Source organism: Perca fluviatilis, chromosome 2, assembly GCF_010015445.1.
Source record: "Perca fluviatilis chromosome 2, GENO_Pfluv_1.0, whole genome shotgun sequence".
NCBI lineage: Eukaryota > Metazoa > Chordata > Actinopteri > Perciformes > Percidae > Perca > Perca fluviatilis.
This window is the reverse complement of record NC_053113.1, coordinates 22,744,675-22,762,097: the sequence shown is the minus strand read 5'-3', so window position 1 is coordinate 22,762,097 and position 17,423 is coordinate 22,744,675. Positions and strand designations below refer to the sequence as shown.

At 39.4% G+C, this 17,423-nt stretch overlaps 1 protein-coding gene across 14 annotated transcripts in view; it reads right to left on the bottom strand.

Moving 5' to 3' along the window:
- Positions 1-5,589: 5,589 nt before the first annotated feature.
- kirrel3b (kirre like nephrin family adhesion molecule 3b) overlaps positions 5,590-17,423 on the bottom strand; it is a 177,193-nt gene continuing 165,359 nt past the window's right edge. For 5 of the 14 annotated variants that reach the window (XM_039784975.1, XM_039784994.1, XM_039785022.1 and 2 more), the window contains 6 exons: positions 16,837-17,047; positions 15,046-15,153; positions 14,495-14,578; positions 14,073-14,188; positions 13,230-13,316; positions 5,590-10,395 (listed from right to left, as the gene is read on the bottom strand). In XM_039784975.1, coding sequence (XP_039640909.1) covers positions 9,934-10,395; positions 13,230-13,316; positions 14,073-14,188; positions 14,495-14,578; positions 15,046-15,153; positions 16,837-17,047 — 1,068 coding nt within the window. In that variant the 3' untranslated portion in view covers positions 5,590-9,933. The remainder of the gene's footprint in view (positions 10,396-13,229; positions 13,317-14,072; positions 14,189-14,494; positions 14,579-15,045; positions 15,154-16,836; positions 17,048-17,423) is intronic. The other 9 variants (XM_039784984.1, XM_039785072.1, XM_039784996.1 and 6 more) reach the window with 7 other exon arrangements.

Below are 17,423 nucleotides of genomic sequence, written 5' to 3'. Positions count from 1 at the left end.
CTGGTCTGAAAGATTTACCAAGTCGCCAATCAAAGCCATGTCCAGGTGTTAAACAAGATCTACCAAAATGCAATACCTTTAAATAAAAATTCTTACAACACATTTTGAGTGTTTTCTTCACAGATTCTACTCCTCCTACCTGATGTGCAATTACTGAATGTAATGTTGTATTCCTACTTTAAGGATCCTCTCAAGGTTCCACGTTCCTCTAAATGACAGATGCTGGTTGAATGAGTTTGAAACAGCTGTCCCTAATAAACAAATGACTATAAAGGAGGCACTTCATCAATTGCATCAAGAAAGCAGCAGCAGTGTGGAGTTTTGCTTCAACATGTCACTCAACTCACTTTCCAGCTTGCTATTAGACCATATGGTTTACAGTTTTGAGACTATGAACAAGTTTGACTGACAATCCAGTCAGACTGTCAAAGCAGAGAGAGAGCAAGACACAAGCATTTTATTCTTCAATGTAGGCCAGGCCGAGACACATAAAATACAATACTGGTATCTCATCAAACTTGGTTTGGTTAGTTTTGTTGGAGGGATTTTAATCACTTTGCATGTGTTGTTCAGCCTGCTCACTCTGTACCTGCTACCACTTTCTCTCCCTCACCATGTAAATACCTGCCTGTAGATCATTTTTTTATAGAGGGTTTCGGCACACCAAACGTTTAGTCTGCCATTCACTCTAAATTTGTGCCTTTAGTAAATTGGATTCCAAATGCAATTATGTGCCAATGTAATTCATGACAGAGTAGCCTCCCGTAACTGCTCATTTGAAAGGATGCAGAGTTATTTATGTGTCATTTTGGAACAATACTGTATCTCTTGGAAGAGGTGAGGCCCATGGGGAGCTCGGCAAGCCCTCTACTTTGTCAGGAGAGGCAGGAATGAATGATTAGTGCCTTCCAATAATTAGTTCCAAGGAGAGTGTTAAAGCAATACTGTAAGCAAATGTCTGGCCTAGATCTGTTTAGTAATGAGCTGGATCTCCATGATTAGTCAAATCCATCACAAATGCTGCTATTTGTATAATGTTTGCACAACACAAGCATTTTTATTCAGCATGGGAAGCTTTCCAGGGAAGTAATGTTACTGGCAGATGGAGTCTCAATATCAAGACCAGACTGGTTATAGCACTTGCTTTGAGGTAACCTAATGTAGGCACTGTGAGTCCTTTGTCTACCTGGGTGCTAGTTTGATGTGTACTGTAGCTGTGAAATGCTCACTTTTTTTTCTTCTAAGCCACACAGCATTCAAATCAGAGAATTGTTTCTGATGCGAGACTTCAAGAATGCTACGTTTCCATGCAGGCTGCAAGTGGATTAATCCAGCTAAAGAGTAATTGCCCTTGCATTCTATTGACTCCATGCATGAGGGAATTCAAATGACTTAAAGGTTTCAGTTGTGTAGGACTGGAGCAAGTGCTTGAGACAAGCTAAGGTGTTTATGTGAGTTCATTTAATTTGGAGTAAGACTGCAGTGGTCCTATTAATGGATTAAAGGACTGCGTGTAAATGTAATTGTGTGAATCTGCTGACTGCCCACGAAAAGATCAGAGGGGGAAGTGAATAAACAGCCCACTTTTAACAAATACTGTACAAGTATGCTTGAGACAGGCACAACATACTAGTAGCTGATCAGTGGCCTGCTGTATACCAGTGAGGTAGTGATAAGTCAGTCAGGCATGTGACTGTGTGATTGTCTCTATTCTCTAACTGTAGGCCAGCCTGGTCGCACAGAATTCCGTGAAATGATCACAAATTGTTAACAGCACATTACGTGGTGGTGGCACAGAATGTGTAAAACAAATCTGTGTGGCCACCACGGAAAACAATACCAATGTAAAGTCAATGAGAAGATGAGCGACTACGGTAGCGAGTACTATGTAAGGCCGAAATTCCGCGTAAGGAGGTTGGTTGGGTGGTGGATGGGTCAAACACACAAACCCAGGAGACCAGGGTTTGTGTCCCGCATGTCAAGTATCCTAAAGTCGCTTTTTTCTTTTGCATCCCGTTGTTCCCGCGTGTCACGGAACCGTAAGCCCACCCATGACCTTTTCCTTAACTGAAGGGGCCGTGTTTATTTAACGGAATTGTTCCATGGGCCCATCCCGAAATTTTCAGTGATCCGTGTTCATTTCACGGAATTCTTCCATGGGCCCATCACGGAATGTTTTGCGATTCTGTGAAACTGCCACAGATTTTGAGTTAAGGGTCCATGTTCATTTTTATTTCATTAGGTTGTGTAGGCTGTTAAGCTGTTTCTTTAAATTCCGTTTTTGTCGTTGTTGTTAACTCTACACCCCTTATATAGCATCCTTTTAGTTTCTTCCTGATTCTTTCTCTCTTTATGTGATGTAATTAGTGCAAATCATAATAAGCTTTATGGACCGACACACAACTTTTCCTTTAATTGGAATTGGTCAGCGTTGCCAATATACAGTAAGTGTCACAAGGCTGAATGGCGCTAACTGTGAGGACAGACACAACACATGCAAAAAACAGCAAAAATTAAAGGTAGGAAAGGAAATGCTTATATGAATATCTAGTGTGTTAAAAAAATCATAGAGAAAGCAAGTATTGAACTCAGACCATAGTATGCTCATTATGGTTATATTTACAAATCTGGCTCTTTATTTGTTTTTGCTTTATTATTGTTGTCATGTACCTGACACAGTGTTTGAAGTCACATAATTTCTGCATATGTCTATAGAAGTAGTAGTCTCACCTGGGCTATTAATGACTAATATTTTTCCACTGAATTGTATATTTTATTGCAATATTAATGATCATTTTAAAGAATTTTAAAGTTGAATTGTTTAGCAACGGGTTTTTGACAAAGGCTAGTTATTACAGAGAAGGGCCGTCTATACAACATTTCCAATCTACAAAAGTAGTATCTCCAGAGGTGTATAACGTACTAGAGACCCATACTTGAGTAAAAGTACAAGTGCTCTATCAAAAAAGTGACTTGAGTAGAAGTAGAAGTGCTCTTTAAGCACCCCACTTAAGTGCAAGTACTAAAGTATTCAACATTTTTTGTACTTAAGTATTGCAAGTAGTTTATTTTAAAATGAACTACTCAAGTACTAAAAGTAAAAGTACAAGTATTGTGTTATGTAGTTATTAAAGAAAGCAATCAAATTTTGAATATCATATTTTTTATATTTTATATTAAGACGGTGCATTACAGGCAGTCACAAGCTGTATATTGCTGGATATGAAGGAAATATCTGAAAAAACCTAAAAAGGTACATTAATGTCATAGCTGTTATAACTACTATTATCTGAAATAACAGTGGGTTATTAATCACTTATTAACAAATACTGAAATAAAATGTGTGATATGGCAAAATACAGATAAGCTAGCAGCTTCACATCAAAGGGTCAAACGGTTAACATTCAGTACTCATTGCAGACTGAAACAACTCAGGAATAATTTAATATGCTGCAACAATAACTAAATATAAAGAGTAGAAACTTACATCATCTCTGACTTCTGAATGGGCAACTGTAACAAGAAACATGACGCGATCTCTGGGATTTCTTACGTAACTTATGTAATTATCGTACGTAACTAACGTAGCCGTAACTAACGTAGCCGTAACTAACGTAGCTGTAACTAACGTAGCCGTAACTACGCATGTAACCTACACAGTCTCCGTAGCGTTGTCACTACCCAAAGTGAGTAGAGTGCAGATTTGAGTTGCGCATGCGTCACTTTGCGACGAGTGCAGATGTGAGTTGCGCATGCGTCACTTTGCGACAAGTAACCTACAAGATGCTAACGGCGGTTTGAGCTAACGTTAGCAATCAAGTAGCCTACTAGATGCTAACGGCGGTTTGAGCTAACGTTAGCAATCAAGTAGCCTACTAGATGCTAAAGGCGTTTTTAGCTAACGTTAGCAATCAAACAATCATAGAGAGCTAAAACGCTTTTTGAAATGACTGCTAGCTACAAGTTAGCAATCAAACACAACATTGGCTGTCACTTGAATGGCGTTTTGCGCAAGCGTTAGCAATCTAACAATCATAGAGAGCTAAAACGTTTTTGAAATGACTGCTAGGCTACAAGTTAGCAATCAGACACAACAAAGGCTGTCACTTGAGATGCGTTTTGAGCTAACGTTAGCAACCAAATAATCATAGATAGCTAAAACGTTTTCGAAATGATTTCCATCTTCTGTTATTGTATGTAAAGAGAAAAGTTTATTATTTTACAGATTTCACAAATTTCAGTAAGACACGTTATGCCGTAAACCGTTTAAATCTGAGCATGCGCAACTCACATTTGCACTCGACCAGAGCCGGTCTGACTCGGCTAACATCGGGTATGACACGTTATGCCGTAAACCTTTTAAATCTGAGCATGCGCTACTCAAATCTGCACTCTTCTCACTTTGGGTAGTGACAGCGTGAGGAATTCACAACAGTAACGAGTAACTATGTAGCACATCAAAAATGTATCGGAGTAAAAGTATTAAAGGGATACGCCACCATTTGTTGAAATAGGGCTTATCACGGTCTCCCCTAGCTGTAGATAGGTGGGCCAACGCTTTTTTTGTGCATGCATTGTTTTAGTCCGGTGCAACACCGGCAGCGACGCCGCTAGTTAGCTTAGTGTAGTGAAGGGAATCCTATGTTGCTGGTTAGCATGTTGTGAGTAAAAGTGAGCCAACAAAAGACAATAAAACAACCTAATTACTTGCACTGAGACAAAAAATGCGTTGGCCCACCTATCTACAGCCAGGGTAGACCATGATAAGCCCCATTACAACAAACGGTGCCATATTCCTTTAAACTCATCGAAAATATGTACTCAAGTAAAAGTGGTAGGAGAAAAAAATAATACTCCAGTAGAGTAGTACAGATACAGCTTTTTAGTACTTAAGTACAGTAGTGAAGTAGTTCTACTTTGTTACTATACAGCTCTGAGTATCTCCATCTCAGTGAGACCACTGATCAGAACTGATTGTGTAGGTTTAGAGTTCGTGAATGCAGCCTCTTTAGTCTCCATAAATATCTAGTCTCGCTTTGCCAGACCTTCCTCCACAGCGCAACAAAGGAGGGTCTGGCTAGTTCAGGGATGGGAAAAAACGTGCTCTGGTTTATTGGCATTTCTTTAAACCAATCTCAATCAACATGGGCAGCGCTAAGCACCGGGCAGAGCCATGGTGCCGCTGCAAAATAGCCTTGTGAAGGAACTTCTTTTGGTGGAACGTGTATGTTCAAAGGTTGTTTTAGTTGTGCAACAGAACATTCAGATTGGACATATATAGTCTAGCTAGCTGTCGCGATTTACCCTGCAGAGATCTGAGGAGCAGTTAACCATAAATCGACCAGAGTTTAAAATTCCAACACAAAGAAAGCGTAAGGTAATGGACATCTGGCCGAAAAGAGTGAAATCCGGCGGAATTTCCAGTGGCAACGGAGCAATCCCAGAAATGGAACGTCGTGGACATAGACTAACAAGTAGCCTATTGAACTTCTGAGCAAATAATACATTCATAGTAAAAGCTTCCTGTGTGAATCTCACTCTCAAACTGCTTTTTCATTCTCAGTGACAGACAATAGTGCAAAAGACACACAAACTCAAACATCATTTTTATTCTCCAAATATACAGAGCAAAAGCATCATAGATTCACAGACCAGTACAGTTAAAATACAACAATTTTCTTTTCTTTTTTTTTTCTTAGATACAGAGTGCCACTGCCTGAAAATAGTGGTTTACCCAGTAGAATTTACAAGTTGCCTTTTCATTACAATTACGCTTACGGTTCACTATTTGTACAAACCCTCAAAATGACCATCTAAGTTAAGTACTTTTTCAGACCTGGGTCATGTAGTATTCGCAAACTAGTTAGCATTATTTAGAGTGCAGAACAATTCAACCCATCACAGAGAAGTGTACCCATTTGACTTTGAAATGTTTTTCTGGGATTCTTTCAATCTTCTGTGACTTATCGTACACTGTACGATGCAAACCAAACCCCAATGACTCTTGGTGTGCCCAGGCTAAAGCAAACTCTGAGGATTATTTGCAAATACTATTTAGTTCAGGTCCTTTTCCTTACAGGTGTATGTTATTAAAGTACCAACAAGGTAATGATTGGTAGAAAAGAAAATAAGTGAGAGAAAGACAGAAAAAGAGTGATAGAAAGCATTTACACAGTAAAGAAAGGGTTATTATGATCAATTCAATGTTTAAAACTGCATATTCTCTTATGTGTTCCATCATGGACAGTACCACTTATCATACAGTGAGGGAGACTTCAAATAGCCTCATGTAAACCACCCTTTGCAGGCATAGGCGAGATATGGGCAGTACTAATGCACTAATTTCTTTATCCTTTTTACCCCCTAGTTTATTCAGACAAAGCCATCATTTTGTGCAGTAAACAAATATAATATTGGCAGTGGGCGGAGACGGCCAAGGAACAAGTCTTTACATCACACTGCTCATAACCTCTGTCTCTCACCTTTGAAATGTCCTTATCCAATGCACTACAGGCTAGTATTTAGCATCTCTGAATAATAGACTACCCTGCATCCTCCGCCCTGTAAGGGTTGCTTTGTTTTATCAGGAAAGGGCAGCAACCCCTTGTTATTGTTCCGGGTTTTTGTGTTTATTCATCTGTTATGCCCTGGCATCTGTGGGGTGCTTGTAGCCAGGCAAACAGGCGCCGCCAGCACCAGCCGGAGAGGTGTCCACAGGTAAGCAGGGCAGACTTTGTCCCCACATGGGCTTTGATCCCCAAAGACTGACATGGCACTCGCTTCCTGTGTACTCTCATGCCCACTGTAGCTGCTGCCATGTGGGGGGGGGGGGGGACAGAAGGCTGGCCTATCAAATATTTATCTGTTTGCTGTGCAGTGTGCAGATTCTCTAGACTGGGAAAATGCATTATGTTTGGATCAGTGCGGGAGCTGCATCAGATAAGTAAAACTGGACCCTTTGGAGAGGAGAGCAAATTTGTTTTGTTCCTAGGGAGAGACATGCTCAATGTCTGCATTCTAATAGGTTTTGAATGGAGAACATGTTTGGATTCTGAAACTGTGGATGTACAATGATGCATAACATATGCAAATGATAATAACAATGAAAACTGTCCCCACACTGTAATTGAGTCCTGCCAATATCAAGGTAAGAATTTGATCCAACACTCATACATACTGAGAAAAATACATAAAAAAAACAGCACAGGCATACTTGACAGTCATCATGGTGTCAAATGCAATATATTCCTGGGCATCTCTCAGAAGGAATGAAGGTATAATAACCTCTTACTGCATCTCACTTCAAAGCTGTCCCAGCTAAGCTCAGCTTCTCACCCTATAGCCTCCCGTGTGCTCGTTGTACAGAGTGTGAGTTTTCCCCCGTGAGATCTGGGGAAGGAGAAACTGCTCACACAAGCAGATCATGGAATTTGTAAGAAACAAGTAAGATTGATGAAATTTCTGGAAGGGAAACAAAGAGAAAATTATTGTCTGTTACACAGTTTTGATGCCATGTGGATTTATGAAGCTCTAATATAGTGAAATCTGACTGAGACAGAAAAGAAAAGCCAGGAAAAATTATATACAGAGAAAGACAGCATTAGAGATTTATATACAGTCTGCTAAGTGCCAAACTGGATTATCAGCGTTGAAACAGAGCTTTTTGTCTTAAACTGTACAATGGGCGCCAATCCATTTGTAAAATGTTAGTCCAAACCACTGCCACTCAAGTGGAAAACCCAATTCAAATGCCCTGAATATAATCAAACGTAAAGTGCTTACAACAACAAATTGCTTTTGTTGGAAATGCCTTGCTTGTTATTTTATGGGCTGTTTCAGACACACTTCATCCCAATTGCTATGGATGATACAGAAAAACTACCCAATTAGATAAGATACAACCTTGTAACCTTTGACAAAACAGAAGTGACATTGGTGTTGCTCCTCTTTACCCTTCAAATAACTGATCAAATAATAATCAAGCTGATTGTATAAAGTATGGCTGGAACAGACCTTGAAAAACATATGAGGCTTTTGATGGCTAAAATAGAATGTGATATAATGTATGAATAAACTGAGGCTGATGCTTAATGTAAATGGTTGCTCTTACCAAAGGGTCTGCTTGAACACATCTTAAGGAGTTTTGACCATCACAACCTTTGTTGGGTTTACATCTTATTTAGAGATCCAAATTTAACTAGACATAGTGTGGTGTGTGGTCGCATCCAGGTTAGAATACAGATACAATATTTTTGCCCAGTTGCTTTACGGTATCTGCACATCTGTATTAGGATTCCTAGTGTTCAGTACTGCAAAAAAACAGCACTCTCCATTCATTACTTTGTTTTGCCACAAAACATGCATGATGCATTACTACGACAGTCTTGACAGAGGCTCATTTTTTCAATGTTACTTAAAGTATAAGCATTTGTGTAACTGCAAGCTAAATCACTACTGTCTCTACTCTCAACTAAAACAAATACAAGGTCAGTGATTAAATAATAAATCCAATTTCATATATGTCACATACAGTGCAGAACAGAACAAAATAAAGAGTCAGTGTGACGCTATCAGCTCCACAGTAGCCAAAAATGAAGCAGATAGCAAAATAAAACACATTTCCTAAAATTGGCTCTTCATGTCCCTTGATGACCGGCACGATCACAGGTAGGTATACAGTCAGGGTGCACTAAGCTCCAGTGTCAACAGTGATATTGACAATAGCAATGGGATAACCACACAAAAAGAAGCTCAGCTAAAATTTAATGTTTACATTTCATTCAACAGGTTCCCCTTAAGTATATGGCTGATGTTAGCAGGAGAAACTCACAAGTACAACATACAGTATGTTGCAGTTTGTGAGCTTTCCTGCCGCATGCCTTGGAGCTGGATTTGGTACGGTAACACCATGGAGGATGCAGCTCCCCATCAACACAAGAGCTGATAGTGTATGTCTATCTTGCTTAGTCAAAGTTTGTATTGACACAGATCACACAGACCCTCAAGGCAAAGTAGATATGGACAAGAAGAGGCGCTCATGTCTCATTTAGAGTCCTCCATGAGGGAAATCAGAGTCAGAAATCAGATTCTAGAAAAGAAATTACAGTCAGTATGTACACTGATATTCTTTGTGTGTCACAGTAAAATAATGACTCAGGGATTTAAAATGAGATCTCAGCCCCTCTTTATCTGCCCAGCTCTGTGGCCCAGATACTGCTGCGGAGAAAGAAAGAAAAAGTTGTTCTTTTAAACGTTCGAGACGTCTGTGGGCACATGGAGAAAGTTTTCCTCCACCTACACATGAGACAAGTTTCAACAAGCTTAACATACAGTGTTTAAATGGAAGGGGGGGAGAGGAAAGAGTTATTGCTTTAACAACTGAAAACCACATGCACATTCATTTTTTGTGCTTCAAACTACAAGAGAGCAGGAGGACATTGGCTCACACTCATTATCGTTATGCTCGTGCTTAACAACAATCTCAGTTTTTCTGAATGACAATCTTCAAAAAGCAAAACTGCTCTTTGCCTGGGGAGCTGATTGTCACACAAAGGTTTTGTAGTATTCCTGCCCTCTGCTAACAATTCCACTGCAGAAACCGAGTACTGCATTTTTAAATTCAAAACGTGGGTTGTCTCTGTGTTGGCAAATAACATCTCTGTGGCACAATTCTGATTATGGGGCTTAAAAAAAAGGAGGTGGTTGATAAGTTAAGCATGAGGGAAATATAAGGCTTCTTGATCCACTTTTCGGGACATTGAGAAGACTGAACAAGTCCCACGGTGTATTAAAACCAACCAGCCCCTGCGTCTCCAGGCGTCCAGAGGAAACAGTAACATTGTTACTTTAGGGGCTCCTGGGAGCTGATTCTTTCTCAGTTTTACAATCCTGGCTGCTTGTTACACCCCTTCAAATGCTCTCTCACACTTGTGGTCAGACATGGGTCTGCATGCGCTTCTGGAGCGGCCGAGTGAGGTCTGAGTTTTGTGAGGAGGACTGGGAATAGTGGGAGGAGGAGGAGGCTGATGCTTTGCTGTCTTTGTCGAACTGCACATAGCCGTCCGGCTTACTGTAGCTGCTGACGCTGCTGTCACACTGCGTGTCGATAAAAGAGCTGGAGTCGCTGAGCGAGCCGCGCTGGAACTCCCGCTCGCACAGCTCGATGGAGCTGCTGCCCATGCCCAGCGCGAAGCGTTGGCTGTAGTCATAGAGACGGTTGGGACCTGCTCCCAGAGTGGAGTAGATGTTGGTGAAGGACATGCCCGTTGGTACCCGCTGCTTGCCCAGGGTACCTGTGTTGGTGGGGTTCCTCACCTCAGTAGACTGATTTCCAGCCATGGTAGGCGTGTGGTGCTCCTTAAATGTATTGACACTGTAGTATCCATTTGTAGGGTCCTATTTAAAACACAGGAAAGATTATTATTATTATCATAATTATTGTTATATACTTTTTTTTTCTAGCTGTACGTAATAGCAAATTAGTATAGGAAAAAGAGGGGGAAAATAAAAGCATCCCCTTGTTGTTGTGCATTTACGTGTAATCGTCTCAAAGCTCAACAGGAGCCGAGGTCAAACTGGCAGTAATTACCTTTCAAATTTCTGAATAAATAAGAAAAAACAAGCTGCCGTGTACATCATGAGAAAAAAGAAAAACCAAAAAACAGTGGCGAAGCTTAGTGCTAGGATTTAGTCAGCCCCCACGCTAACCTTAAAATCATGTTTCTCGCTAATTAAGCAGGCCTTGATGATTCATCGTTTGGCATCCAACGTGCCACTGCAAAGTTCACTCACATACCAGCTTTAATTGGACCTAAACGGATTGTACTGTCTGTGATTTCATGTTTGCACTGAAATGGCTTCTGAGGCTACAGCTGTGTCACTTGTTTGTCTGCTAGGCTGCAGGCGTCGTGCTGTTGCTAAGGGTCCAGTTAGGGCATGAGTATGTGCGTGTTTTCATATCCTCTTCTATGTCAAGCGTAGTGAGCATGGTGAAAAATCAAAAAGGAAGTATGCTCATAATGTGGAAACGAGAGAGACAACCTGAGAGGATTCTCGTTATGCCTGTATTTATCAGACAGCAGACAGAGAGATTGTTTGCCTCTGGCTTTCCCTTGTCCCTTGTTCAGTCCCCCCTCTGTTCTCGCCCTGTGCTCTCGCCTCATGCACACTGTCATTAACTAGGATCAAAAACATCCGGCCCCAGAGAAAGCAGGTAAGCAGGCAATCACAACAGAAGCACACTCCGGGGAACCAATGCCAACATTCGTTAGGACAATGAACAGGTCAGAATTTGTTTTTGTGGCACTGATAAGCTCTGGTATGCTGTAGAGTCTAAACGGACCTAAGTCACCTCGTATCAGGTCAGAATGGTCACATCATCTTTGTTAAATATAAACTGCAGTGTGAGAACTCGTCTACAGTCTTGCCGACAAGGATGCAGGTCTTAGGTGGAATAAACACCTGCTGAGATCATCTGCTGTGCTTGATTTACCAGTGCATTTACATTAAAAGCATCAAGAGGGTTCTTCTTCAGGAATAGTAAACACTTTCACTACATATTTAAACAACTTTCACAGTAACATGCAGTAAATATTGTGACTTTCACTTTCTTGAGAACAGTTTGTGGAAACAAATTGGAGGAAGGTTGTTTCAATGTTTTTTAGAAAATGTAAGGACAAACCACAGCGTATTTCTGCTTAAATTTAATTTAACTTTTGGTTAATGTACGATATAATATGCCACTATGAATATTACTATTAATCGAAACTTTATAGTAAATGTGAAAGTGTTTTTTTTTCAGATATTTGATAAAATAAGATATATATATATATATATATATATACTGTATCTATTGATGTATATTCTGTTTTTTACTAATAATTTATATCCTAAATGAAAATAATGCACTAAATAGTGTATTGTAGTAGTGTAATAACTAGCTGAAAGCAGAGAATAACTGACTAATTTGAATGAAACCTTGTAAAGTATAGTCCTTTTACTTCCTTTAGCTTTACACCAGTAAAATAATGCACACATAGAAGAGAATGTGTCCTTCACAGGAAGTAAAAAGGGCTTTAAACATGAATCTGTACAATGGGCAATTTACTGCAAAAGTTACATGTAGAAAAGTGCTTTCATGTGTTATGGGAGAAGTGAGAGCAAAGCATCTCATCTGTACGTACAGACCGATCCATTCATTGCCATGTAAATGGGCCGACAGCTGCAAATAGCACTAAAGTCAGTTTTATTACATTCATTGAATCCTGACTTCACTGAGTAAGACGCATTTGATTGGGTCTGACCACAGTGACATTTTACTGAACCAGTCTGCATTATATGCTCCAAAAGGTTCATGGAGCGGGACTAGTGACGTCAAAGGATGTACACATGTCATTGTTCAAACAGTGGATGGAGCGCAATATGTTTCCAATCAGAGAATTTACCCTCATATTAACTACAATGGTGGGTTTTTGTTATCATGTTTTGTGACTTTTTAGAATTGTAGACTGTTTCTGAAATAAAAAAGGGTACATGTACACAGTTCTAAAAACAGGCATGTGGATACAGAATTAAACCCACCGTAGGATTACCCAGTATCAGCACTGACATTACAACACTGGGACCAAAAAGAGTCATATGCATCATTATTAAAGTTGAAACAAACTGTGAATTTTCCTGAGAGAGATTTACTGTGCTTAATAGACTGGAAAAGTTCAAGAAGTGAATCTGCACATCCCAGTGGTTTTGATTTGACAGTTAGCACAATAAATAGGAATAGAATGTTGCTTTAAGGAACATTTTGAGAAAGAGTTTGTTTGTATATTCCAAAATGAGTATTGAAAAATAGTACACTACTAAAATGGGTTAGAAAAGCTGCAGAGAGCAAAATGAGTGTACCTTATAAATATCCAATGCTCCTACTATATGCACTTTAAAACAGTCCAATCTCATCTATATGGTATATGTAACACTTTAAGTTACCTAAATAACAGCTTGAGGGCCAACCAGCCTCTGATTTCTTGAACCACCTTTGATGAGACTAATTAATAGAAATCCGACCTCTAAAAGTAATTTTGCCTCTGGTTTTATCTTTGGAAAATCATGTGTAGCAAGAGAGGGATTAATGCTTTTTTGCTATTTTGGTCGCAGAATTAAAGACCACCCTCTACCCCCAAAGGCTCTCACCACCTTTTACTCAGCCTAATGCTGTCGTTGCCCACGAGTCGTACCTTAATGTGCTGATACTCCTTCTCTTCCTCTTGTAAGACCTCCAGCTGCTTCAGAACAGACTCCTGCTGGAATTCTCCTCGTTCGACCTGCAGAATAATCAAGAAAATAGTATAAATATGAATATAAAAAGAGTCTGTGTAGTTTCCAAAACTCTTCCAACTCAGAGTGAAACAACATTTAGATGGAAGGATTTCACTTCCATCACTTGTTCTTTAATATCAGTCAGACATGTTTCACCTTCACTCAGGGCTGGCAGGGAGCATTAATAATAATATAATAATAATAATATATCTTTAATTTATCTTAACAGAATGCATATTTGTATGGTAGCTAAGCTGCACTAACATCAAGTATTGACTGTATTAAGTATTTCTGAAAGAAAATGTTAAACCTCACACTGCAAATAGCATAGCCCTGGAGCAACTGCATGGTAACCAAAACACTGGTACAGCTCCAAAGAGGAAACAGTTCTTTGTATGTCTAGAAGGCATGTAGATACAGAATTACACCCACTGTAGGATTACCCAGTATGCATCAGCATCTGCATAGTTAAAATGTATTGGGGTCTGATCTGCTCATAGGGCTTGTGGCATCATATTGTATCATATAAATATAGCCCCTAAGCCTAGACTTCAACACAAATACACTCTAAATGCTTGTCTATTCTTCCATTACTCATAAAATAATGTATTCGACAGGAAATAGCAATGGGAAATGAAAAGTCCATTAATTATGTTAATGGTAGCTTAAGAAGGAAATATATACAAATATATAAAACATTTTGAGATTTTATTTCTGAAAACAGGAACAAGAAGTAGAAAATAGAATGTTGCGACACTCACACTCACCATCAGTTGCTTCATGGAGGTGTGTTCTTCGTTTTCTCGTGCTGCATTGTGGTCTTTGTGTACAATCTCCACCCGGATGTCATTTTTTGCCGACACGACTCCGTTCAGATCTGCCAGAAACAGATGGCACGTATATCTCAATAAGTTGGATAAACAGCATTCTGTATTTGTTGCTATTACAATTTCCCCTCCGAGCAGTTTGGATTTTTACTGAATTTAGCAAAGATCCCTGGGATTTTTGTTTTTGAGAGCTACCCCATTTCCCGAAAAACAATACAAAGCATTATTAATCATTTGTTTCCTGCCAACACAAAATTATCTTTTTCTGCATACATATGCAGTCTCACACAGCCTTCCACGGTGGCTCATTCTGTTTGGGACATTGCTGATGATACTGTCATATAACAAAGTCTTACTTTCTGTCTTAATTTTGCTTGCAAGTTCTCTCTGGTGAGCACAGATGGAGACGGGCAGTGAGGGCATAACCAGGTGCGCTTCCTCTGTAGTATACAGACAATAGACATGCTGAAGGGACCAGTAGCACAAATTGGTTCTTGGATAGAAACAGTGGCTGACTGTCTCTAACCTGAGTCACTTGGTACATGGGTGGGTGGCAGTGAACATAGCGCAGGATGTAAATAGCCACAAAAGTGAAGGTAGCCACACTGAGATTGCATGAAATGAGCCCTTATTACAATCTGGCCATCTCTGCACCACAAAAAGATGTCCATCTCTAAAAGTAATTTAATCTTGTATTCAGTAATCTTTTTTTACTTTTTTTATGTATGCCCCATTTTTTATGTACCTCAAATCAAATATTGCAGACAACCAACATCTTGCAAGCAGATTTTTGAAAACAATAGCTACTTTGAATAGATGGACATTTTTTTTCTAGTGTGCTTGGGGGGCGATACAGTACTTTGGCATGCATGCTTCAGTGGATGTAACAGGGGAAGAAGAGACGTACTTCTCTGGGAGCGGGTGCAACAGAATGCTCCAATGGTGCCCATGAGGACAATGAGGGCCACAAAAGCTCCCACAGCAATGCCAATGATCACCGCCACTGGGAGAGATTCTGCAGAGAGCAACAAAGAGAAATGTCCTTCTACGATAACATACGACAAGCATCTTAAATGTACATTACATCCAATATAAGGTACATGACAGCGAGTACAGAACAGGACACAGTCATAATGTAGAGGCCACTTTTCACACATGCACCAGTTATCCTCATTGCACAATTGTTGTTGTATGTTCTAATGGCGCGTAGTGTAAGTGTGTTGTATTTTTAATGTTTGATAACTTGTGGTGTCATGGTTGTATTTTAATGTTTTGGAAAAGCCAAAGATAAATTTCCACTTCGGTGGATAATAAAGTCTAATCTAATCTAATCGTCTTCTCTGCCTCTTTTCTGTCTCTGCAACAAGCAGTAACTAAGGGAAGAAATGCTATATTTCATCCCTCTAAGTGACTTTGACATTATCCCTAAGGCACAAGGATACAAAATAAAATTGTATTATTATTATTTTTTATAGGCACAGTGCCACAGTAAAATAATTCAATTCTGTCCTGAAATTTAAAAGAAGACTAATTACTAAACCTTTTGTTATCAGTATGGGTAAACATTTTCCTACTAATATGGTCTCATTATCCTACTGTCAAATAACTTTTTATTTACACTAATTTAAGCTAATAGAAGCCTTTCACCGAGGGCTTTTATTTTCATTGAATAGAGTGCAAGACTGTGTGCATTAGTTTAAGTATAATCATGTTTGTGTGTTTCTGCGAGGATGTTATGGTGCATTTGTGACAAGGAAAAGATTAAACCTCCATCTCTGTGCTGCTCTAACATTAAAGGTTCTCATTAAAGCACAATTTAATGACCTGAGTTACCAGCTTACATTTATGACCTTCTTGCATTTTAAACAAATGCAAAACAACCAAGTGCTCTTCCTATACCATTAAAGCCTATTTATTGCCTTCATTCATCAATGTCACTTTCACATAAGCAGTTTATAATTTATCATTTGCGATAAGTGGATAGAAAACAGCGCTTCCCCTACAGTCGAGGGGGAAAAGGTCAACAGATAGAAAGTATTAATTTGTTAAGCAATAGAAATAGAGAATGTTTTAAGTCTCTCTTTTACATGAAGAAAGCAGGGAGTGCAGTGCATTTTGTATTCAGTGTGTAGTGTATGCTGAGGGTCACCAGTTAAAAAGACCAGGGAGTGGACTTTATGTTAACCCAGAAAACTAATTTGTCAGTTTATCATCACATTTACTGTACATCAAACGTTTCAGAATGTAGGCCATGCAGTGTAACTTTGTATTACCAGCTGGCAGTTCCAAGTTGGTAAAAGTTGAAGTAATTTTGAAGAACTTTATTCTGAAAGAATTTAAAAATATCTCAAATGGTGTTTATGTAGCCTACATATAGCTGCTGTATCAAAGTAAAAATGTACCATATCATTTACTAAAAGCTGTGTTTATAGATTAGACACAACTAAAATGTGTTGTTTGTATTTGTTACTGTGCATCAACATTATTCTTAGATGACCAGTTTGTCGCAAAATCCCGCCTCATGCATACTTACACGCACACACAAAAGCCCATTCATACAGAAACACACTAACCCGATCGCACATGTTAAAATGTACAGTCACAAGCTCACAGACTTTTGTCCCCATCTACAATCAATCACTATCTAGAAAACCACAGTCACGTGATTTGAAGAAGAGGAAGGTGGAACCTGTCGAACCTTTGCTCCCACCTTGTTCCTTAAGGCGTATGATCTCGGTGTCCGAGCCAAAGCTGTTCCATGCGGTGCAGTTGTAGATGGTCTGGAAGTCAGCTGGGACAATGTTACTCATGGTCAGTGTGGAGATTACTCCTTCTTCTGTGGTGACGGTCTCCACGGTGTAGCGGCCGGACGTTCCAGATTCCAGCACCGTTTCCTTCCATGACCAGGCCTGAGAAAAGACAGAGGGTATAGAGAGCATGGATGTATTAGGTGATATGTGTTGTGTGACGTTTATGTCCATTAGTGGCACTGTAGAGCATTGTTTTGATGCGTAGGTTTGTGGGTCAATAAGCATTGGTGACCCGCAAACATTTCATCCAGCGCCATCATGAGGTTGATATTTCTGGTTTTGAGTGAAATATTTCAACAATTTGACATTCATTAATTTATTAATTTAATACTTTGTTGATTCCTTAACTTTTCATCTAGCACTCCAATTTAGTTTATGACCAAACAAATGATGTGCTAATAAGCGAATTTAAGCTAAACTAAGATGGCAACCATGGTAAACTTAATAAGTGCTAAATGTCGGAATTTTAGAATTT